This window comes from Sinohyriopsis cumingii, chromosome 7, assembly GCF_028554795.1.
Source record: "Sinohyriopsis cumingii isolate HCF-2022 chromosome 7, ASM2855479v2, whole genome shotgun sequence".
NCBI lineage: Eukaryota > Metazoa > Mollusca > Bivalvia > Unionida > Unionidae > Sinohyriopsis > Sinohyriopsis cumingii.
The window spans coordinates 83,418,080-83,444,451 of NC_142967.1; the positions used below are offsets into that span (position 1 = coordinate 83,418,080).

General features: G+C 34.3%; 1 protein-coding gene across 1 annotated transcript in view; it reads right to left on the reverse strand.

The window, feature by feature from the left end:
- Positions 1-26,372, reverse strand: part of LOC149795646 (condensin complex subunit 3-like) — an 88,100-nt gene that overhangs the window by 55,063 nt on the left and 6,665 nt on the right. The window contains exons 3-9 of the mRNA XM_089965472.1: positions 23,478-23,702; positions 21,835-22,063; positions 19,114-19,344; positions 17,044-17,236; positions 16,027-16,176; positions 12,388-12,504; positions 6,289-6,502 (exon numbers count right to left, since the gene is read on the reverse strand). Of these exons, the coding sequence (XP_089821598.1) occupies positions 6,289-6,502; positions 12,388-12,504; positions 16,027-16,176; positions 17,044-17,236; positions 19,114-19,344; positions 21,835-22,063; positions 23,478-23,702 (1,359 nt within the window). The remainder of the gene's footprint in view (positions 1-6,288; positions 6,503-12,387; positions 12,505-16,026; positions 16,177-17,043; positions 17,237-19,113; positions 19,345-21,834; positions 22,064-23,477; positions 23,703-26,372) is intronic.

The following is a 26,372-nucleotide window of genomic DNA, read 5'->3' on the forward strand; positions in this document are numbered from 1 at the left end:
GGATGAAAATGACTTTGTCAAGGTTCACTGATGGCCATTACAGAATGGAATCAACAACCCATTCATGTCAAGGTTCACTGATGGCCGTTACAGAATGGAATCAACAATCCATTCATGTCAAGGTTCACTGATGGCCGTTACAGAATGGAATCAACAACCCATTCATGTCAAGGTTCACTGATGGCCATTACAGAATGGAATCAACAACCCATTCATGTCAAGGTTCACTGATGGCCGTTACAGAATGGAATCAACAACCCATTCATGTCAAGGTTCAGTGATGGCCATTACAGAATGGAATCAACAACCCATTCGTGTCAAGGTTCACTGATGGTCGTTACAGAATGAAATCAACAACCCATTCGTGTCAAGGTTCACTGATGGCCGTTACAGAATGGAATCATCAACCCATTCATGTCAAGGTTCACTGATGGCTGTTACAGAATGGAATCAACAACCCATTCATGTCAAGGTTCACTGATGGCCGTTGCAGAATGGAATCAACAACCCATTCATGTCAAGCCAAAGTATCCAGATGTGTAAACAGTTGCCTATCTTACAACAGACATGTGTCACAACCAGTGCTATGAGTCATCTACCAACTTATGATGCAACCTGCACTTTAAGGGTAACAGTTAAATAAAACTGTATACTATGCAGAGTGCATATTTATATGTGCGACTATAAACTAAACTGCAAGAGTTCTCATGCATAACTGCTCCCCATATTTAGGATACAAATTTTACATATTCAGGGGGAGAAACAGCCTTTAAAAAAAAAACTGACAATTTTCCATGCATCTCCAGGGCATGTGTAAAGTGGGAAATTCACAAGTAACTGAAAACATGCACAACATTTTCAGAATCATTAAAACATGTAAGGAAAGATTAACTATTATTATCATTTATAGACTTGAATACTCTTTGATTGTTTTGACAAGTCGCTTGTGAAGATCAGTTGATACCTGTTATTTCAGAATGAAACTGTTTTCCAAACGACCTGGGGTGCCTGCTGTGAGGTAAAAAAAAGGTGTTTCCTACTGCACTGGTTTTAAAATTATGGTTCGTAGTTTTCTTTCAAACATTATATTATAATGATTAGTATATAAAATGTGCTAAGCATGGTTAGGGAGCACTTTTTTGTCAGCTGATCCAGAATTATTTTTGCCTTTGCAGCTCATGCACTAGGTAAGTCCAGGTTCCTCCAATTTCAGAATATTTTTTTTTTTAAAAACCCTCCTTATTGTGATCTTTTCTTCTAGTCAACTCCATCTGAACAGATTTTTTTACTGACTGGTCAAAGGTAGTTATATCCATACATTCATTTTCCTCTTTCAACAAATTTAAATTCCACAAGAAGATCTAAATGCGTGAAACATTACTTGAAACATCATAATGAATGACTGAAACAATTAACAATTCCCGCCTGGTGTACTGTGTCTTGTTACCTTCTTTTAAACTCAAATTACATCCTGCAACAAATATTCTGATTTAAAAAAAACTGGAAAAAAGTCCACAGAAAATGTTCCCAAAAAATGAAAATTGGTCTGTATTTAAAAAAAAAAAATTTTTTCGACTAAAACCAGAAAATTTACATTTCTGCATATTTTGCACACTCGCACTCTGGCAGCATTTCTGTTGCCTGAATTTTAATTAGTTTTGATGTTCTTTATTTCCACATTTAATTTCAAAATACTGCAGAACAGCAGGTTGACAGGCATGCAGTCTGTTTTATGACCATCCAGCATTTTAATCATACTAGTATTCAACATCAATCATCCTTGGGTTCAAAATCAATCACTGGCATTTCTAGTAATACTTTCCTATCTCCTAATACTAATCTGCTATACTTCAAAACTTGCAAAATTATTTTCATCATTGCTATCATCAGCAAGTGTTTGCTGACCGAAATTGTCATCTGATGATGAACCATGTCGGAAACCTGCCATTTTTGGTTTTCTATGAAGACCATGACTTAGACAAGCCTGTGTAAAATTCCTTGACGAATGCAAGGTTAAAAGCAAGACAAGCCTGTGTAAAATTCCTTGACGAATGCGAGGTTAAAAGTAAGACAAGCCTGTGTAAAATTCCTTGACGAATGCAAAGTTAAAAGCAAGACAAGCCTGTGTGAAATTCCTTGATGAATGCAAGGTTAAAAGCAAGACAAGCCTGTGTAATATTCCTTGATGAATGCAAGGTTAAAAGCAAGACAAGCCTGTGTAAAATTCCTTGATGAATGCAAGGTTAAAAGTAAGACAAGCCTGTGTAAAATTCCTTGACGAATGCAAGGTTAAAAGCAAGACAAGCCTGTGTAAAATTCCTTGATGAATGCAAGGTTAAAAGCAAGACAAGCCTGTGTAAAATTCCTTGACGAATGCAAGGTTAAAAGTAAGACAAGCCTGTGTAAAATTCCTTGACGAATGCAAGGTTAAAAGCAAGACAGACTCCAAGGCCCAATGCACCAATCATATTTAGTTTAAAAACTATTCATGTCAAGCAGAAGTACCCATATGTGTAAACAGATGCCTACCCGAAAAAACTTGACAAGTGATCTGAGACGTCAACCAGTGGCACAACTTATGCTGCTGCAAGCACTGTACTGGTTAAAAGTTAAATAAAAATTGTATGCTGCAAAGAATACATTTTTATGTGTGCTACTTTGAACTAATTTATGGAATTTCCCGCACATCACTACTTTTCAAGAGCACATATTCCTACATATTTGGTATGATCCTGGCTGGAACCTGTAGAATAACTAATTTAAAGAACTGCAACTTTATTGTACAATTCCTCAAACTAGGCTCACATACATGAACATGGACACTGTGTTAATATAAAAAATCTGAATCTGGTTTAAAGCAGGAAAATGACAATGTCTGGGATGTCCTGAGGAAACTCAGGTTGAAATGATCAATTTTATGAACAAATGTTAAGTTTTGAGCAATTTTCAGTTTAAAATCATCTGGGGGATATAAACTGCCAAATACTAAAGTATAACAATGAGTATAAACTGCCAAATACTAAAGTATAACAATGAGTATAAACTGCAGCTGAGGCTTTTTATTATCCAAGCCTATTATTTTATTTTCATTTGATTTATAATGAAAGCTATTTATTTCTGGGATTTTTTTCATCTTACAAATTTCCAAGATAGATTTCTAATGTTTCAAGCATTTGTACCTTCATGTAGCCATAGGAAAAAAAGTTTCACTTTATTGTTTGTCAAGTTTAAATTACATATATTCGGGAAATGAATGCAGGGATCGTCCTGGGCTTCGCCAATGTCGCAAATTGCGATTTTTTTTTCCTTATTGGCGACAAAAATATCCCATCTGGCGATTTTTTTGGCAACATACTTTTTGGTTATTTAATTTGTACATACAATCATGGATTTGGACTGGATAAATTAAAAGGCAGAACGAAAGGAAGCCACAAACTTGACTAAGCAATGCATTGGTATCAATCTGTTACACAAACGATCCTTTGTTCTTATTGACAACCCCATCTTTACAGTGCATTGTTACATCATAATCTGCTTATGCTGACATCTGGGCTGAGTACTGTATGCTGTGATACAGTTAATCATGCTACTGCACTATACCTACAACTGACCGACTTCTGAAGACGCGAATAGAACAGATACAATTAATTGTATGGCTAATCCTTCTGTTTTTTTTATACATATACCAATACAATAGTTTTGTTGAACCTTCATAGAAAACTGATAAGCTTTGAAGTAGCGACAACTGTGTATAAATACAAAGCAAATGGAAACAATCTAAATCACAATTACATCTGTCGCCAGTGCAGCATTTTACTCATTGATCTTTTCCTTTTGCCATCAGTCCTGTGTTACGGCTGCAGAGACTTAAACTCTGCAACAAGAAATAGCAAAAAAAAAAAAAAAAAACAGTTTTGCATAATTAATAATAATTATTTATTTCTCAAAATACAGGAGTGAAAGAATCCCTAAGTTGGGTGTGAATTTATGCTTATATATATATATATATATACGGTCCAATATTGCCAGGTGTTGACTCGTGTAAGTTTCATTCGTGGGAATGGAGATCCTATTTTTCTTGTCGAGAAAATTTATACAGCATTCAGTGATCATTCTTGGGATTTAGGAAGCAATTCGCTGCAAGCTTTGTGAAGCTAGCCATAAGGGGGGGGGAGGGCTGCTGAGAGACGACTGGTGTCACCTGTCAGCACTGTAGACTGTGAATGTGGATTCAGTAAGATGAACTTCATAAAAACTGACATCAGAAATAAGCTCTGCATCTCATCTCTCGAGAATTTAGTGAGAATCAGCATGTACAGATGTGAAAAATTAGACTTTGAAACTGCATTCAACAAGTGGGCAGCCCTAAAATCGCGACGGATCTTCATGTAACACTTTGTAACATTTTGTTAATGCTTCTTGTAATTTAAGTATTAACTAATCCATCTTTTGTAATTTTCATTGCCTGTTACATTAATAGACTAAATTAACACTTGGAAAAATGTACACTACTTTTTTTGGCGACACTTTTTGAAAATTGGTGACAAAATATTGAGGTTGGCGATTTTTTTGGCGACAGCTTTTTAAAAGCCAGGACCATCCCTGGAATGTTAATTTTTTGTGCAAAAAACTCCCCATAATTACATAATTTATTTAAGTACTTGGAGTATTTGTCTAACCAGCTGCATGTTTTTAATGGCACATCAAATGGAAATGTTTATCCACTAAAAAATATCAGCTTCCAAAACTGATTGTGCCACTTTAATTTCCATTTTGGTTTCCCATTGGACTACCACACATGAGAGTTATCCACCCCTGAAGAGCCATGGACAAGCAGACAGAAAACACAAAACCAATAGGTATCCCTTATTTGACGGGAAGGAGACGGAGCTATGATTGTCACATTTATGAAAATTTGAAATGTTTACATGACGGAGTAAATTATACTATCTTGATTACACATGGCTCATACAAATTTAACAAAGAGAAGATATTGTAAGCATTAACACTTGTGAAAACATAATGTACCTCCATTCTTTATTAATGAACAGTATGTATATTTTGAGCTAATGTTGACAGAGAAAGAGAATACAACGGAGCAACAATTTATCTGTAAACAGTTTAGTCATTAGAAACATACTAGTTTACAATTTCAGCTACCTCCAGTGTACAGAAAACTGCTCGAGATTTCATTTTTAACAATTTTAACTAGAAAATTAGCTGTCAAAATCAAAATGGCATACTTAATGACACCAAGAACTTGCCTTTCTACACTCAGCTTAAATGCTTTTCTGACTGATAAAGCCAATCCTGAATGTCTCCAGTGACATGCACATTCATGCAGTGCGGCATGTAGTCTACTCCAAATAACAGCAACAGCACTGCCTACAATAATAGTGCTTAAAAAACCCAAATATAAAGAAGAACAGGAAAGGCAACTATAATAAAACCTTTCATTATCACTTAACTTTCACTTAGATCTTACATGCTCAAAAATAGCCACTTTCCATGGAGACTTAAAATAAAGGTAAATGATTTCATTTAATTTGAAACTGTCCCCCATGTACTGTTCTTAGGACCTGTGTCTAAATTTTCCTGTTGATGTAGCACACTTTTGCCACTTTATTTTGATGTGACTGACATTACATGTGTGCTGTTATTGGTTGCACAATGCTGGAAAAATTGTTTTGACTTGTATCATTGGGTTCATGGATCATTTTATACAGCAACTGACTTAAATTCTGCAGCTTACGAAAGGGGCCCCCGAATGGCTGAGTGGTCTAAAGTGCTCTCCATTACGGATCACTGCCATATCACCTTTGTCTGCGTGGGTTCAAATCTGGGATTCGGCCAGTGTGGGTATGTGAGAAAGCTTGCCAGTAGCTTCTTGTGGGTCGGTGGTTCTTCCCGGGCTCTTCCTCCACCTTTAATACTGGCCGCCATGCATAGCCTATTATGTGCTGAAAAAAGATGTTAAACCCCACAACAACAACTTATGAAAATTCTTGCAATTAACTCAAAACATTAAAAATATCAGTTAAATAACTGAAATCCATTTAGTTTTCTGCAACTAATCATAATAAAGTGTAATTTGAAAATTTCCAGCTTTTTCCCTGATTTTGACTAATTTGTAAAAGTACAGGGCTTTTCTGTCTCGGAAATAAATCTATTATTATTCCTTTCTTTTTCCTAATTTCCCAGTAGTATGTGAACACGAGAACATGCAAAACACTATATTCTCTAAAACCTTAATTGGTAAGCGGATAATAAAACAGATCATATTATAACCTGGACATCAATTTGTCTCTTCCACTGAGCATCAGCCTCTGCTTCAATGACTGTAATTGGCTCTCGTATTTCTGATACTGTCTCTGCAAAGTATGATACCATCACTTCTGTTCTACCCTTGACTTCACAGATCCGCTGAATGATGTCCTTCACAAGTCGATGACTCACATGGTCACTCATCAGCATCCAGTGCAGCACCTCTTCCACAGCTTTCCTTTTAAATTTGAAGCAATATTTATTATATGGCACCAATGATATAAATTTTAAGAAAATGTTTAAACAAACATATGTAATATTGCTCACAAATTTATGCAAAGTATGAATGAAATGTCCAATGCATCAAAATTTAACTCACCAATGTTGGTTTTTAAAGAATTTATTTTAATTGGTTAACACAATTTTACTTGCTTATTTTATGTGAATTTTTTTAATAAATGTTTAATAATTTCAATATTATGATTTTTAATGTTCTGTAAACTGTACTCATAAAATGAATCTTTTTTTTCAAAATGGTTTCATAATGTTCCTATCAAAGGAGAACTTATGTAACATTTTCTAGTAACAGTAACAGAATATTCAGAAGTTGACAACACACGTCAATGTATCAATTATAATTAGACAGTGAACACTCCCACTTCCCATTAAGTTAATTGTTACTTGGGAAGGCAAATATTCAAAAGATGACAACACACGTCAATGTATCAATTATAATTAGACAGTGAACACTCCCACTTCCCATTAAGTTAATTGTTACTTGGGCAGGCAAATATTCAAAAGATGACAACACACGTCAATGTATCAATTATAATTAGACAGTGAACACTCCCACTTCCCATTAAGTTAATTGTTACTTCAGCAGGCAAATATTCAAAAGTAGACAACACACGTCAATGTATCAATTATAATTAGACAGTGAACACTCCCACTTCCCATTAAGTTAATTGTTACTTGGGCAGGCAAATATTCAAAAGTTGACAACATGTCAATGTATCAATTATAATTAGAGAGTGAACACTCCCACTTCCCAATAAGTTAATTGTTACTTGGGCAGGCAAATATTCAAAAGTTGACAACACATGTCAATGTATCAATTATAATTAGAGAGTGAACACTCCCACTTCCCAATAAGTTAATTGTTACTTGGGCAGGCAAATATTCAAAAGATGACAACACACGTCAATGTATCAATTATAATTAGACAGTGAACACTCCCACTTCCCATTAAGTTAATTGTTACTTGGGCAGGCAAATATTCAAAAGTAGACAACACATGTCAATGTATCAATTATAATTAGACAGTGAACACTCCCACTTCCCATTAAGTTAATTGTTACTTGGGCAGGCAAATATTCAAAAGTAGACAACACATGTCAATGTATCAATTATAATTAGACAGTGAACACTCCCACTTCCCATTAAGTTAATTGTTACTTGGGCAGGCAAATATTCAAAAGTTGACAACATGTCAATGTATCAATTATAATTAGAGAGTGAACACTCCCACTTCCCAATAAGTTAATTGTTACTTGGGCAGGCAAATATTCAAAAGTAGACAACACATGTCAATGTATCAATTATAATTAGAGAGTGAACACTCCCACTTCCCAATAAGTTAATTGTTACTTGGGCAGGCAAATATTCAAAAGTAGACAACACATGTCAATGTATCAATTATAATTAGAGAGTGAACACTCCCACTTCCCAATAAGTTAATTGTTACTTGGGCAGGCAAATATTCAAAAGTTGACAACACATGTCAATGTATCAATTATAATTAGACAGTGAACACTCCCACTTCCCATTAAGTTAATTGGCAGGCAAATATTCAAACATATACTACTGATACTACGCATTAAGTAACTTCTTTACACATGAAGATTTGCATGCAATATCCTGTGGGTGTATGTAATTTTCTTTTTAAAATTGAGATGAATTAAACGTAAATTGCAAAAATGCTATATTTTGTGACTTTTGCTTATGATGCTTATGCAAAAAAGTGAAAATGATCTGAAAACTCAATACCAAAAGAATCTGATGGCCTGATGATGCAAGTTTAATTTGCATCCTTTATTTGCTTTCCATGAAGCAGCTAAGAAAAACGTATAATTAAAATCAAAATATGCAGAATATATTTAAGAACTTTCCAAACCCTCTTCCAAAATTTAGGGAAGCAGTCAACATTCAAGGGTGACCTCAATACAAATTTTTTAATTAATTATGCTCTGCATCAAAAGTCATTTTTAGTTTATTGCCATTATCTCAGCCATTGTAGAAATGATACTAATCTACCTCAATTACTATTCATGAATACTCAATGGAATCATAGGGATGATACTAATCTACCCCAATTACTATTCATGAATACTCAATGGAATCATAGGGATGATACTAATCTACCCCAATTACTATTCATGAATACTCAATGGAATCATAGGGATGATAGTGATCTGCCTCAATTACAATTCATGAATACTAACTGGAATCATAGGGATGATATTAATTTGCCCCAGTTATTATGCATGAATACTCATTGGAATGATAGGGATGATACTAATCTGCCTCAATTACAATTCATGAATACTAACTGGACTTGCCAGTAGCTTCTCGTGGATCAGTGGTTCTTTCCGGGGTAGTCCCGGGTTCTTCCTCCACCATTAATACTGGCCGCCATGTATAGCCTATCATGTGCTGAAAAATGGCGTTAAACCCCACAACAACAACAACAACTAACTGGAATCATAGGGATGATACTAATTTGCCCCAATTACTATTTATGAATACTCAATGGAATGATAGGGATGATACTAATCTGCCTCAATTACTATTCATGAATACTAAATGGAATCATAGGGATGATACTAATCTGCCTCAATTACTATTCATGAATACTCAATGGAATCATAGGGATGATACTAATCTGCCTCAATTACTATTCATGAATACTCAATGGAATCATAGGGATGATACTAATCTGTCTCAATTACTATTCATGAATACAAACTGGAATCATAGGGATGATACTAATCTGTCTCAATTACTATTCATGAATACTAACTGGAATCATAGGGATGATACTAATTTGTCCCAATTACTATTCATAAATACTCAATGGAATTCAGAGATGTTACTAATCTGCCTCGATTACTATTGATAAAAGGGGCCCCGAGTGGCCGAGTGGTCTAAAGTGCCCTCCATTATGGATCACTGCCATCTCACCCCTGTCTGCGTGGGTTCGAGTCTCGGATTCGGCCAATGTTGGTATGTGAGAAAGCTTGCCAGTAGCTTCTCGTGGGTAGGTGGTTCTTTCTGGGGTTTTTCCAGATTCTTCCTCCACCATTAATACTGGCCGCCATGTATAGCCTATCCTGTGCTGAAAAATGGTGTTAAATCCCACAACAATAACAACAACAACTATTCATAAATACTAACAATCATAGGGATGATACTAATCTGCCTCAATTACTATTTGTGAATACTCACTGGAATCAGATGATACTAATCTGCCCCAATTACTATTCATGAATACTCACTGGAATCATAGGGATGATACTAATCTGCCTCAATTACTATTCATGAATACTAACTTGAATCGGAGATGTTACTAATCTGCCCCAATTACTATTTATGAATACTCAATGGAATCATAGGGATGATACTAATCTGCCTCAATTACTATTCATGAATACTCAATGGAATCAGAGATGATACTAATCTGCCTCAATTACTATTCATGAATACTCAATGGAATCAGAGATGATACTAATCTGCCTCAATTACTATTCATGAATACTCAATGGAATCAGAGATGATACTAATCTGCCTCAATTACTATTAATGAATACTCACTGGAATCATAGGGATGATACTAATCTGCCTCAATTACTATTCATGAATACTCACTGGAATCATAGGGACAATAACTTCTCCAACACACTGTACTGAGATTGCAATTGCGGAAGTGCTCAATACAACAAGAGTACCATGAACGGCACATTATATACCTGCCCCATGCTTTATAGTCCTCTATGTATATAACTGATATTCTTACACAGACCATTTTTCCTTCAGTGACCTTCAGGTTTTACCTTTTGACCCCAAAACTGATAGGTTTCTCCCTTATATTAAGTGTGAGCGATCCATAAAGTTCAGGCAAGGTAGAGCTACTTTTATTGTGCAGAAACTATTTTTCTTCCTTCAGTCAGTGACCTTGAACATTAACATTTTGACCTCAAAATCAAGATCCATACTTCTTATCCATACATGACAACCCCTGGCAAGGAAAAAGTGTAATCCAAGTGGACAAAAAGAGAAATCCAAGCAGAAAAAGAGTAATCCACATATAACATAATAAAATTCAATAAGCATATGTACAAAATGATTTATTTACCCCTCTGGTCTTTTAACATCAACTACTTTGAGCTTTAAAAGGCAACAGTCTTTCATACTGCATTTCAAAACGCATTGTACCAGCTGAGATTATGAATGTTTTGCACACAAGTAAAGCACTAAGTGCTGGGTTACAGAGCCTGGATCTGAATTCAGTTTTATTTTTGTTAACAATACTGAACAATCTCCCAGTCAGCATTAGAATGGTAAAGAACCAATATTATTTTCATAACCTGAGAAAGAAGAGGAAATATATATCTTCCAGTTATTTGGTCTTTTAGCTGGGAAATAAGGTGCCATTGCACATCAACTCTGTCCCCATGAAGTACATTGTCAGGTAGAATGCCAACTTGATACTTCATGAGTTCTCCTTCTAATTTATCGGCAGCCTTTCCTGCAGCAATGTGCATCATATGACAGGGACAACCTGATATGTACAGTGATGGAGACATTTTAAAAAATATAGAATGCAACTCCTTTATGAGTTCCAGTCATCACTGATGTACTATCAGCTGAAAACCTCACACATTTCTGCTAGCTTAGGTTGATTCAAAGCATTATTAAGCAAATAAAAAATGTTTTCTCCAGTGGAATCTACTGTTAATTCTGGTAATGAAAGAAGAGCACTCTGACTTTGCTCTTTTCGTTGTCAAAGTCTTTTACCCAGAATGGGTACAACTTTTTGTCATCATAATCAATATTCCTGTACTAAATGCCCCAATTTTCATGGCTTCTGCAGTTTTAAGTGAATTATCTTCTGCTAAACACCTAACAATATTACATGATTTTGTTCTTTCACATGCATATTTTCTGCAATTTTGGAATCAGGAAACATCCGTTTGAACAAAGGACCAATGTAGTCTTCTACTGCTTGGGGTAGTCTGTGTTCTGTTAAGAACTCGGTAAATAAAATTTGTGTCCACAATTTAGTTCTGCTGTAAAAAAAGAAGTTACGTTAGTACTAGAGTTATTAAAAAGTGCTAATTCAAGGTTTCTTTGTTTTACCACCATGACCAATATTAAAATCCTTTCCACACAGCCTGCAATTTGCATGCAGCTGCCCTAGAATGGAATGCTGTATTGTGTAATTCATGTATTCATCTCTGAATTGGTTTTTCGTCTCTTTCTAATCCATCTGTGAAATTATTTGAAAAACATTTTTGCTCTAACACATGCATTGACTAGAATAAACCTCAAACACCCTGTTCCACATCAATGCTGATTTCATTTTGCTACAACCATTACTGCACTGTGTAATCCATTTTGAACACCAAAATTGAAAAATAACAGGGATAATAGGGCTATTTTTTTTGGGGGGTGGGGGTGGGGGTGGGGGTGGGTGGGGGGTAGGGGTGAGAAGTCGAACAAAATAGTAGGAAAAAGAAGGAAAGACAGAAAAAACTACAATCTCTGGAAATCATTATAGCACATGAATACAACTTACAACCTCTGAATAATGTGTAGGTTGCCCAAGCAAAAAGAGGATGGTATTCCATATGTTGACTTTGATTAAGGAGTTAGATCATGTTCTTTTCAAATGTAGACCTCCAATACTAATTGGAGGGAATAATTAGCTTGGACTGGATATAATGAGTTCCTGCAAAAGGAAAGCAATGCATTAATAGTGGGTAATGTGGTAATGTATTACTGCTATTAAATTAAAACCCCACCCCACCCCATTGCTTTTCAAGGTAACTACTTCGATGTACTTACCTACTAGCCGTATCAGCCAAATCCATGAAACTTCCTATCTGCAGCAGTTGCTGTATGATAAACTCACGGCTCAAAGTCAGCTCGATGTCGTCACAGCTCTTCAGCCCACAAACATACCTTCAATGGATCAGATATTAAAGGTGTAGTTGTAATAACACATAATATGAGATTCTCTTTGATCCAATAGGCAAAGTCCCTGACTCTAGTAAATGTCAAAACAATTGTAAGTAACAAAAACAGCACATTATACATCCAGCCAGTGTCCAACTAATAGTCCTATGTAGGCAAGTGCATGCCATCCACAAATTTGGCAACTGTTGACAGTGTCAATCCAAGTTATTGTGCAGAAATGAAATTGGTCACAGGCAGACCTAGACTGTCAATGTCATAATATGATATGCCTGCCTTACGGCGAGTGTATACAAATTATCTGAGACTCAGTACTGAATTTCAAAGCCCCACAATCATTTTGTAATAACTGACAGTCACAAGATGGCATAACACTTGGCAATATGAGGAATATGACTAGGGTTAGCTGTTGGCAGCTCATTATCATAATACGAAATTTCCTATGTGTACTGGCAATACTCACTTAATAGTTGCCTGTAAATTGTTGTTGTTTTCCTAACTGAAGCCAGTCACACTAAAATGTTCCATTTACCAAGGATATCACAAGACACTAGCTGCACCATTTTTGATGCAGACAAATGTAAAACTAAGACACAGCAATCCCTTGGTAACCTGTGCCCTGGTAACTAGTGAACATGTAACGCTGGGTCAGCCATGGATCGCATTGTTTTAAAACTTGAAAATACAAACAAAACTGGTCCCTATTTGTTAACATGAAGAAAATTGCAATCAAACCTGTTAAATAAAACCTTGATATATTAGCTGTTTTAACATTTTTTAAATGACAGTACACTGAAATTTGTATCAACATCATGAAATTCTCAACTTTTAATAAAAAGTCATATATTTTGTTCAATTTTCTTTCCAAACAACATTCTCAGAATAATGTAAATAATAATATTCAACAAAATTGTTATCAATAAAAATTTCAATAATGTCTACTATTGGCAATACTTTAATGAATAAATACCAATGACACAAGTTTTGTCAAGTGAAATTCAATCTTTTAAATTTGGTTTCAGTGTAATAATCATAAATGCAATATGCACTCTTGTATTCAAAAGTGGAAAATGTCAATCTACCAGCACAGCTATGTCAGCAAGCAATTCTGTGAGAACCTAATGAAGTGCCATGTGTTTTGAACTCTGATTTGTTAAGTATTTTTGTGTTGTTACATCAATTAAAAGCAGATCTGCCATGTACTATAAAGCTAATGTTGTCCTTTGTCTCAAATCAAATAAGGTGGGAGAAATAATAATAAAAATAAGTTAAAAGGTGGGCAACACGTGTAACAGCTAGTGGTCATGATCGTGTATACTCATTTCAATTGAACAGTGCTATAAATATTTTTATGTAAGTAATTATAATTAAACTACCTTAAATTAGCCTACTCATTCACAAATTTGATAAAATATTATAAAGCAATGGGGCAAAATGAGAACTTGGTGAATAAAAAGCTGTTTCACAGATCTGGTTCATTATGGAGAAATGAATACCAGAGTTTTGTAGTGAACTTAAAATTCCAGAATTGGCACTCAGATTACCTCAAGGATGAAAAGTTTCACTATTAGTTGCAATGAAATCGTTAGAAGAAAATTTTTTCCAATAGAACAATTTAATAAGTTTTGATGCTGATTGTTTTTTCTTGAAATAAAACGTCCCTAGTTTTCTTAAGAAAGGAATCTTCTTTTGTTGTGAATTAGCAAAAAAATCAGTGATGTAATACACAATGTTTTCACCTACACATAATCGTTGCTGAAATCAGTTCAAATAATTTTGTTAAATTTTTCCGTCTGTGAATATCTTCAAAATAAAGGTAATTTATTCAAAAAAGCAAACATCTCATTACAAAAAGCTCACTGACAATTTTTCACAATGTGATGATAAAATAAATGTTTAGCCAAAGAATAGTATAGAAAAGCATACTGAGGCCAAGGGCTATTACATATCTATCAGAGATGTACCATTTTACAGGTCTGCCAAAATACCAGACTCAAGGAGGAAAAAAGCAACTGAAGGTATTGGTAGGAAACTAAGAGCCTCAGAGCAAATAAGCCAAGATTACAAAAAGTATTATTTCCGCAGGTTAAATGGACTGTCACACAATAGCTTCTTTGAAATTTTCCCTGTGTAACTATTTTGATACAATGTTGGGGCCAGCGATAGAAGACACACACTGTATAATATAGGTCAGAGCTGGGGTCCCTTCAACAACAAGATGCAAGTGACAGGGCATAAACATGTCTTCTTTAGCTGGTAATGAGAATGGTAAATATACTTACATTGATGCATCCTAATTTTCTCAAAATGTACTTTCTTAGTTCTGCAAATCCAAATGACATGTCCTGCAAAACCTGATACACACTGTACATGAACTGGAATTTCAAGTACATTTCCAACTGAAATCTGCACTGAATAGACTCAATAATATAGTCCATCACAATCAGAAAAGCAGAATTGAGTTTGATCAACATAAAATCAAAATCCATCCATTCCAGACCAAATGGAAAAGTTGTTGCAATGCACATTTATTCAGGATATGAGTCTAAGTTTAAATTTAAATAGACCAAAACATCAAATTTTTAAAAAAAATAATACTGAGTGGGTGACGAAGTTCAAAGGTGTCTGGGAGGTGCTATGTGCACATAAATATTGTTATTTTGTATTGATGACTCTATGGTTGTGTGTTTTTTTTTATTAATATAGCATAAATTCAATTACTTTGGATTTTTTTATATAATTAAACCTTAGATAGAATAACAAAATGAGTATATAATAAAAATGTTACTGCATTTGTATGGGAAAATATGTACGTTTTCTCGGAATAATACTTCACTCCCAAAGGTCCTACAGCATTCCGAAAAAACTTCAGTTGAGTTTCATATTGCTCAAGTGATTAACAATAGAAAGCATCATGATACAACATGTATGACTTATCAACAAAAGGAAATTGACCCATCAGTTCATATGATCTCTTGTTTTTTTTTTGTTTCTTTGTAAAAAGAGGTAATAAGACATAATAGATTTGAATACAAGTGATAACTTGATTTAACCTATAGTAGTGATATTTTGAATATTAAGGTCTGCTAATCACTGACTTTGCAATGTATTATTTATGTCTACACACAAGGTCTGCTAATGGCTGCCATTGCAATATATTATCTATGACTATACACAAGGTCTGCTAATGACTGCATTTTGCAATGTATTATCTATGTCTATTACACAGTGTCTGCTAATGACTGCTTTTGCAAGGTATTATCTATGTCTATTACACAAGGTCTGCTAATGACTGCTTTTGCAATGTATTATCTATGTCTATTACACAAGGTCTGCTAATGACTGACTCTGGAGTGCATTATCTATGTCTTGCTATCTGTCACTGAATGCAAAATCAAAACTGTCTCATGACAGCTGATAGGGCAAGGGGGTGGGGGAGTAATGCTTTATAATCAATGTGAAAGTTATTTATTGAGTTTAAACAAATAATGTTTTGATAGCAAGTCATACTCTTTCAGGTACGAGCAGAACTGGACACAGTTAGGGAGGACTTTCTCCAGATACTCTTCTCCACCAGTCCCATGCTTATGGAGATGTCTACAAACTGCTTGCCAGTACAGACTACTCTCACTGCTCAGCTTCTCGTGAGGAATCAACAACCTGCAAAAAATGCCAGTTATCAAAACTTTCACACAAAAAAATTCTGTATCACACCATGTCTTGCCTAATCCAAAAATCTAAAATAGTCACTTGACCAATATTAGCAGGTCACTGCAACCTTTATAACTGAATGTAAGTCCTCAAAAATAAATGAAATTTTCTAGTTTAATGAATACACATGCAACAGTCACAGTGAGATGGAGCTAAATTTAAATAAAGTGTTATATTGAAAAGGATGTTTTACCGATGACATACATTATGATTCTCCTTAGGAACTCCTAGCATGTAATGGTACAAATGTTCAACATTAGTAATATTCACCACTGATGCATTAGAACAGCACTTCCTAATCTCTTGACCAAGACCCTGACATTTTTTCTGAACCTCATGACCCTGTTTCAACATTTTTATAAGTTATGCCACCCTCACAAATAATTTCCTGGCATCCCTACACAATATCCTCGCAACCCTGATTTGGGTCGTGACCTTGGGGTTGGGAACCATGGCATTAAGATTACATCTGTTCAAGCCATTAGAATATCACAAGCAGTATGAAAAATGAAGGAAATGCTTTAGTGTCAGACAAAAATAATACAGCTGCCACAAAAAACCCTAAGGCAATCATGATCTGCTGGTGTATCAACAGAAGCACACAAAAATAAATGCTGCAGTATTTGGTACATACAATTTTCATGACTTGTTAATTGGCAATATGCATCCTGTATTTCTACAGATATGATGCTTTTAAAATAAATAAAACATTCATTATAGTTACCTTGATAACTACCACAAAAATATAAATTTATTAAAATTTAGTAATTCACAGCAACAACTTGACATTAATAATAATTTTTGATAGGAAAATGCCTTTCATCCAGTAGATCAAACTTTTCCACCAGTTCAGCTGGAGACGTGGCCTTGAAGAAGTGTTCCAGCATCAAAGAACACGCATTGGTTGAATCCTCAACATCAAGACTCCCCAACAACTCTAGAATGTTCCCTCCAAAAGTTCGCAACCATACAGGCAGGAGCTTGCTGGAACATGTTGTACGGACAGTTTCTGAATCAAAATTATATGCCATAGAAGATTTAAGAAAATCATAGCTATTTAGCTTATTTTAGTGCAAAGTTTTCAAGCTCAGCAACATCCTTTGATGCAGTCTTTTTGGAAAGCCTACACTGTGAAAAGAACATTTATTCTTTATATAATGGCTTAACGGTACTACCACCATTGGCTTTCAATTTTTGTCAAATATGGAGGTTTCTGTTTAACAATGCTTGAAAAGCTCATGTGTTGTTTATTATAAAGTTTTACTGCATCATTTGCAAATTATTGTATTGAAAAGTATGAACCTCATGAAAGTTGGTGCAATTATCTACCCAATTTAATGTGATGGTTGAAAAGATGTTATCTTTAGAATGAAGACCTCATTAACAAATTAAATTTTTGATAGGTTGCAAAATGAATAGCAATTCTGTGCATATTTAAGAAACTGAATAGACTAAACCAAATGTAAATATGATCATCAATCAATAATGATGGGTAAATAGCAAATGCTGTTAATTGTTGGAAAGAATTACAAAAATAATGAGCATTCAGACACATCAATGCAATCTCGGCCCATTTTCCAACTTTTATATTATATAATGCACATTGAGAAATTAAATACACAGGATTGACAGTTTCTGTCCTAATTTATCAACAGTACTTCTTCAAAATTAAACTGCAGTTCTTTTGACATGGTATATGGGGGATCCTGCCCCATAATAAATCTATAAACAGGCTGAATGAAGTTGTGTTTGCAGTAAAAATGTATGCACCCTATGAAAAGGGGCAGTTTACTATTCAATGTTCTTCTTCTCTCAACTCTTATTTACTCGCTTACTGGCGATGATTGCACAGGCTAAATCCTTTTCAATGTTTATATGGATTTGTGATGATCTGATCAGATGTCATATACCTGGATACAAATGAGAACAGTAGTGCCAACCCAAAACGCCTCTTAGTGTGATATATCACAACCGCTGATTTTCCATGTTTCCCTTAATGTAATAATGAAAAATAATTATTTCCTTCTTTGGATCGCAATTTAGGACCATATACTGCCTTAGTCAAAGGAGGTATTGCAGATGGTAATTTGGGGCCATCTAATTCATCATTTTTCTAAATAAATTTGCTTGCCGTAAATTTTTACTGGAGATGCTAATTTTTAAGGTACAAAAAATGTTCTACAAAAGGCACAAACAATGTACATCTTGAAGATTGTTTCCATAATTGACTTTATACAAGTTTTTATTCTTGCCACCTACAATTTGCCAAGTCAGAAACATACACTATATACAAGGCCTTTGAAGTATATGGCAGCTTTTAAACAATAGTTGGGGATGTATGGTCTCTCCATGCTTGTACGTTAAACCAATAGAAAGGCATACAGTCTATTCTATATTACGAAATGAATGAGAAAAATATCTTTTTCAGAACTAGTAAAAATCTAAGTTACTAAAACTAAAGAAAATGACATGATTTGCTAAAATATACAAATCTGTCAAAGGCAGTATTGCTACTTATACATGTTTTCTCACCCCCATCAATTTGCTGCCAGTCTCAAGTGGCTACTTGTCTCTGAAAAAATTTCTTTGTGCAATCTTTTCACAACAGAAAATATTGAATAGACACTAGAAAAGACATTGTTTGTATGAAAGTTAGAAGTAAAAAATCTTCCAATTTAAGTGCTACAAATGAATGTGCAAACTTAAGTTTGTTGTAAGTAAGAATTTCTCACACTAAGAACAGTGTAGCATGTACCATTTCCCATTTTAACAACTGTACTAGTATGTATTATTTTATAATTATAGCCTCGTCACAAGCATCAATCTCCAATTGTAACAACTGATATGACATTAAATTTTCTCTGTAATGAATGTATCATACAGTACCTGCTCTATCATTTAGACCGTCGTTCATGAGTTGAAGTCGCAGAGCAATGGAAAGGGCTTTTATGTGCACCTTCTCTGACAGAACCAGGTAGGCCATTTTCCTGACTGTGTCATTAAGGTCATGTGTACGTCCAATAATTGCTGGCAGAGTCTTTGTAGAGGGGGCAATGCATGATAAAACAGCTTTTCTCACATCAGGGTTAGGATCGCAGTTCAACAAAAACAGATAAGCTGGAAAGAAACATTAGCTCCAGATCTGAATGGCATCCAACATGCTAATATGAGATCTTATTGACAGCATGGCATGTAATTAGGCACGAAAAACTAGCACAAAAATTTCGTTTTTTCTTTATTATCTGCTAAGATCAGTTTAGATAACAATGCATTCAAAACAAGAGTTATTCACAAGATTTGATTCTATTTTATGTCTATTCAGTATTCCAAAAAGAAGAAACAAAACCTAAGACTACATAGGACAATGCTGTTTTAAAATGTTTCAATAGAATATAACCTGGTGTGATATTGATGGTGGCAATAAATGATTCCTATGTCTTGTATCATTTGGCTCATAAAAGCAATCCATCATTTTGACATGAGCTACAGTGGCATTTCCTGCACATAAATACTATCAATCACAAAATTCTAGCAAGCATACAATTTTGGGGGAATTCATAAAACAATTCATGCTGAGCCTGCTTTTATTTAGTTAGAAAGCAAAATACTTTAACATTTAGCCTAGTTTAAATACACTAACAATGACCTTAACCTAGGATCTCGATGAACATATGGTCACATGCACTGATGACAAAGTGATCTCTTTGCAGAGTTTTTTTGTGCTAAAATGTCATGCTAGTTAATTTCTTTTTAACAGAATCATACTGGTGATATATTTAACATAAATGGTAACAATGAGCAACAACTTTAAGATATACAAGTACAGAACACCTGTTTCCAAAAGATAATTTTTAGTACAATTTTATTTAAACAAAACAAAGCTGCCAATCATCTAATCAAGCATTTTGTTTTGGCTGTGGTTATTCACAATTTTTTTTATATCACTGAAATGCTATCTTGGATCAATCTTTACCAAGGATTTCAGAATTCCACTTACCTGACATCCAGTATAAGTTCAAATTCAGCTCAGGCAAGCTCAAAATTAAAAACTGGTACAGAAAGTCAAGTCCGAAAGTACTGTGAGGGTGGGGCTGTGTGGGGGTGTAGGAGCATTATCACTTCATAATGTTTTATTGTTGTTGTTGTAGGGTTTAATGCCATTTTTCAGCAAAAGATAGGCTATACATGGCAGCCAGTATCAATGGTGGAGGAAGAACCTGGGAAAACCCCAGGAAGAACCACCAACCTACGAGAAGCTACCAGCAAGCTTTCTCACATACCCATAATGACCAAGCCCATGACTCGAACCCATGCAGTCAGAGGTGAAATGGCAGTGATCCGTAACGGTGAGCACTTTAGACCACTCGGGCCCCCATAATGTTTTATGTTCTTCAAATCTAATACTCTAATCTTGCTACAGCACACATCAAAACATTTATTTAGCATTTAGGCACACACAAAAATATTTTCAGTTGGATAACCTTAAATGTTTTTCGTTGCCAACCATAGCACTTTTTTAGCCCAAGGGGGAAAAATAAATATAATTAAAAAAATTATTTTTAAAATCCTGAAATTCATTTGTGCATTGAATTGAGCCAGTTTTGCCAAGTAGATGAAGTGCAGGGCACACTGTATATACTAATCATTATAATGCTTTTTTTAATTACCTACCCTAATTTTAAAACCAATACAATAGGAAACACATTATTTGAGCGTTATATGTACTGCATTATCATATTACATAACTGCCTGCAGTTTGTCTCATTAATCAATTCTTTATTTCTCACAATGTTCTGTCAAATCTGGATAAAACTAAGTGTTCTCTAATCATTATAAAAAGGTCAGCTTATTAAAGATTATTTTGAGTGTGTGTGTGTGTGTGTGTGTGATTTGGATTTTTAACTTAGCTTTAACAATTTTTCAGTCATAACGTTACGATGTCTACAGTGTGGCAGTTTATAGTGATGTCTTATCTATTCAACTTTGTTAAGGCTAATTTCACAAGATGATTACTGAAGCCAAGTCATACATGTCAACCCCTTCCTCTAAGAGTAAAAGTATAACTATTGCTATTATAAGTGGCAAAAAAGAGTATTTGGGTGTAAAAAGTATAATCTATATACTGCATGCCAGAAATACAGGACCTATGAAAAAGATATATTTTTGCTACTAACCTGGTTCTACAGCTAGTCAAAATTCTTGTCACAAAGGGTATAAAATCCATATGGATTAGAACCAGAATACAAATGCAAAATATACTGAAAAATTATTTATATTCAGCATTCCCTTTCATTGTTAAACTTTTGCTGAATCATTATGAAATGGAATTCTGCAACAAGCAAGATCATCAGCTCACAGTGCTGTATTACATTACTCTCATGTTTTTCTTTCAAAGTTTGTAATGTGGTGTTGATTTGTCACTGAAACTGATCCCTCAATAAGAACTGAAACAAATTTAACCCGACCTTGCACTCAGTAAGCATGCATATCACAAACGTGTTTCTTAACTGGACTAGGCCTTTTTCAATATTGCACAGAAATGTTAAAATGTCTATTCACTTGGTTGACGTGTCAAAGAATTTAGAAGATCAAAGGCTGGCAGTATACCTTTAATAACTGGACAATTTTCATCCGTGGGGTCTTGAAGCCGGGACATAGCCTGTATTGCTTGCAGCCTAACATTAGGACATTTATCCTTTAGTCTTTCCAGCATACATTCGTACAGCCTCTCATAGAGTTTGTCATCGATCTGTGCATGTTCACCAAGACTTGACAGTAACTTGTTCACCATCTGGCAGCAGCGAAAACGCACAGCTCTATCACGGGCACTATGATGCTGCAGACAGATTAGGAAAACTATAGTATTGCTGTAAAATATAACTGTAAAACATATATGCTTGCACATAAGTTAACTCCAAGTGCAAAGATCCAGAACTGCCTGACGCTGTAGTTGTTCAAACAAATAAATGCTGGAGTGTTAATTAGTCAGCATTTACAATGGATAACAGTACACGGAAATGTAAAGCTTTACTGTTAAAGAGAAGCTTGAAGTCCTGAACAGGATCAAGTTCAGTGTTAAACAAGTGCAATACAGTAGCAGGAAGCAGCTAAAAATTGATCAATTGTTCAAAAACTAAAAAGCACACTAATGTTAGAAACTAACCCAATAGTCAACTTATTAAGGGGATAAGGAGTACCATAAACAGCATATTATATGCCCACTATTTCATTGTCTCCTACGAAGCCAATTAAAACATTTAATATGCACAAACCATTACTGCATTATTACACTTACCATGATCATCACCTGTGATATTTTTGCCCTAGAAGCTCTAAGTTTCTTTATTACCATAAAAGCAAGACATTCACAGTTTGATCAAGAAACTTACTCTTGAACAAAAGTTATTCTGCAAAACCCATTTTTTGGGACATAATAATCTTGACCTTTGACCCCAAAATCATAAGGCATCTTCCGTACATTAAATGCAAATCCTCCACAAAATTTAGTCAAGATATATGGTCTAGAACTGAATTGTATATTATGCATAAACCATTTAATTTCTTTCAGTGACCCTGACCTTTACCGTTTGACCCTAATATAGATAAGTTTATTCCTTACCCTATCTTCAAGTCTAGAACAATGTTTGGTCCAGGTATGTGATGTAGAACTTAAGTTATTGTGCTGAAACCATTTTTTAAAAAAAAACTTTCAATTACAGTGACCGTGATCATTGACCCAAAACCTACAGGGTTGTTCCCAACTTTAAATATAAGTTATCCACAAACTCTGGTAATTGTAGATGATGGAGAAATCTAGTTATTGTGCATAAATTATTTCCTTCTTTCACTCTGACAAAAGAACACTAAATCAATAGGGTTCTTCCTTGCCCCAACAACAAACCTGCCACACTCTGGCAAATGGATGCTGGTGCAGAACTGGAGTTATTAAGCAGACACACTATTTTTTCCCTGCAGTCAGAGCCTGAAATACATATATGTTTGGAACGTGTCTTAATGTAAAGTCTTTTAAAAATTACAAATTATGAAGATCAAGATTTTCTCTGAAATGTTTTAAAAAGTGACCACTATTTCCTATTTTCCAACAATGTGGGGCCAACATAAAAGTGATTTTCACCCTTTATACTTTCATATTTTGGAATAGACCTTACTTATTGATTATTTACTGGAAGACTTAAATAATGATGAAAATACCCAGCATGTTTTATATTTGCTAACATAAGTACACAAACCTTCAGGAGGAAATCAAACAGCTCTATGAGTAAGGTATTTCCTTCCACTTCATCTCTGGTATCATTTTCTTCCTCTCCATCGCCCTCTCCTTCATTTTTCTTGACGGAGGTGGCAAACTTTGCAATGAAGTCCACTACTCTCTCAACAGCAGGCTCACGTTTGTATACCACCATTGGGTATTTAAGATAATGACTAAATTCAAGCCAGAAAGCTTCAAATTCCATCTGAAGTGTACAAAACAAACAAAAACATATAACTCAAGATGTAGAATATAATACAAAATTATTTTGGCATCCAGCAAACAAACCAAACTTTTTTCCCATAGTTCGATTTAATGCAGCTTTAGTGATGATAACCAGATGTTTAAATTTTTTACAATAATTTGACATATATCTGAAAAGTGAATGCTTGAAAAATTAACCAACTGTCATATGGCTAGTAAAGATCAGTCGTAATTCATACTGTTTATCACAGCATTATACATCACAGAATCAAAACAATGATTTGCATTCTGCTAAAGCCCCATGTGAAATGTATTGCATTTGGCATAAGCAGGTGTTCATATTAATTATGCAGACAAAACAAACTATCTCATATTCACAGGCATGTATTTTACTAGCTTATGGACCACTCACTCTTTTCCATGCAATATATATATATATATATATATATATATATATATATATAATAAGAATACTGTAATCAAGATAATCTAGTCAGTTAAAATTAATCATAATTGCAATGCCAGTAGCTGGTACAAGAAAGTAACATTTCCATTGGTCAGAATGTTGCCATGTGATTAAAATGAATTGCATTTATTTCTGTATGAACTGTAAGGAGAACTACTTTTCCACTTCTATAAAATAGAGTCACGTGTACTGCCAGTGAAGGCAGACACGAAGTAAACATTAAAGGAAAAGAACATTCTAGCAATTTTTATAAAAAATAATTGAATAAATTTGGTTTTCATTGGTTGAAGGACTGGTAATTATGATGACCTTATTGCGATCAAGCACGACCATCTCAAGTGCTATAAATAGCTACATAACAGAAAACCACAAACATGTATTACTACACTCAATTAAGATTTCTATTTTTTAATGATGCAAACAAAATAATATAACGAATAATTGAAATTTCAATTATAAGAGTTTAACGTTTTTTTCTGAGTTATCGTGGTATAAACTGTCAGTTGCCGAGTCACACAGCTGACATAATGCCCTTTGGGTGTTATTTGCTGTGTGAGTCAGCAACTGACAGTTTATACCATGATAAACTCAGAAAGAAACAATGTTAAACTCTTAAATAATATATAGATTCAACTGTGCTCTTTTGAAGTCATCTGGCCAAAACACATTTTTCTCCATCTAAACATGCATGAAAACACTGCATCAGAATAAGATACATTCATATACTTAGAAAAAGTATTGCTAAAAAGCAATGTTAAATGCAAATATGCAAAATTAAATTGAGGACACAGTTCAAATGAGAGAGCCAGACCTCACACGCACAAACATATATACACTGATTAAATACATTTCACAGCTAAATTTATGCTTGACATGTCTAAAAATAAAGTATCATTTTTGGATGCTGATGTCACCAAAAGTGAAAGTAATAGCAACTATGTTAAAGAATGTTTGTCAATGTGTTAAACATTCTCCATGACATTCAAAGTCATGCAAAGACGGAATACCTTAAAGTCAAGTGAGAAGTTACAGAGTGTGTGTGTGTGATTTGGATTTTTAATGTATCTTTTAACAATTTTTCAGTCCCATCGCTATGAACCCACAACCTCCTGCATCAAAGGCAGACGCTCTAACCACTAGGCCACCAGAGCGGTCTGAGAAGTTACAGAAGAATTAGTTCTGATGATGTTTTTTAAAGCATCTTTGACAGAATTACATCAACATCTTTTTAAAACAGAATTATCCTCCTGATATCAATAATGCTGCTTTTGAAAAGGTATCTCCTTTACATAGCTTGATTCACTAAAATTCAAAATCAGGGACAAAGTTGATAATATTATTCCTTTCCTTACTGATCATAATCCAAGTATTACGTCACTTCACAAAAGCAGGCCTACAGTTGCCTACATTTGCTAATAAAAGAACTAAGACTCAACAATTTCCTTGTTAGTTCAAAATTAATAATGAAATTGTTTATGAAGGTTCATCAACTAAATGTAACAGGTCTAGATCTCTGTACTGATCTTTCATTACTTATTTCAGCAGCAATAATACCAAATATATATTGAAAACTGCCTGGCATATTACACTGGAACAACTTTGAAATAATTATCTGCATAAAAGTTACAATGTAAATACAAAAGTATCACACAACTTAAAAATGTATATTACTTTCTATAGTTATTTTTTTATATTTATTTATTGCATTATTAAACAATATATTTTTACTATTTTAAATTTTAATTTGATACATTGTGACAATGTTGAAAACTGTACAATAATTGTATCAGTGGACATAATTCAATATTAAGTCTGAAACAGAATCTATTTTAAATAAAAGGTATATACTCTATTCAGTTTGGATACTGGCAGACATATCTAAAGAGTTCTAAGTCTTAGATTATTTATAATCTTCATTATTTATATCCATAATATATAACAAATAATAAATTATAAACAATTAATGGGAGAAAAAAATGGTTGGACTCTATTTCTTCATATATGCTATCAAATTTAATCAAATTATTTTCTGTGGTTTAGGAATTGAAGTTGTTAAATGCTGTTTCTACTTGTAGTAACAACAGCCATATGTGATTGTGGATCGGCATCATTTGAGAAAAAGTGAAAGGTATTTATGCCAGAATGCTTCTGTCAAGTTTGGTCGAATTCTATTAAATGGTTTTGGATAACATTTTAAGGTTATTC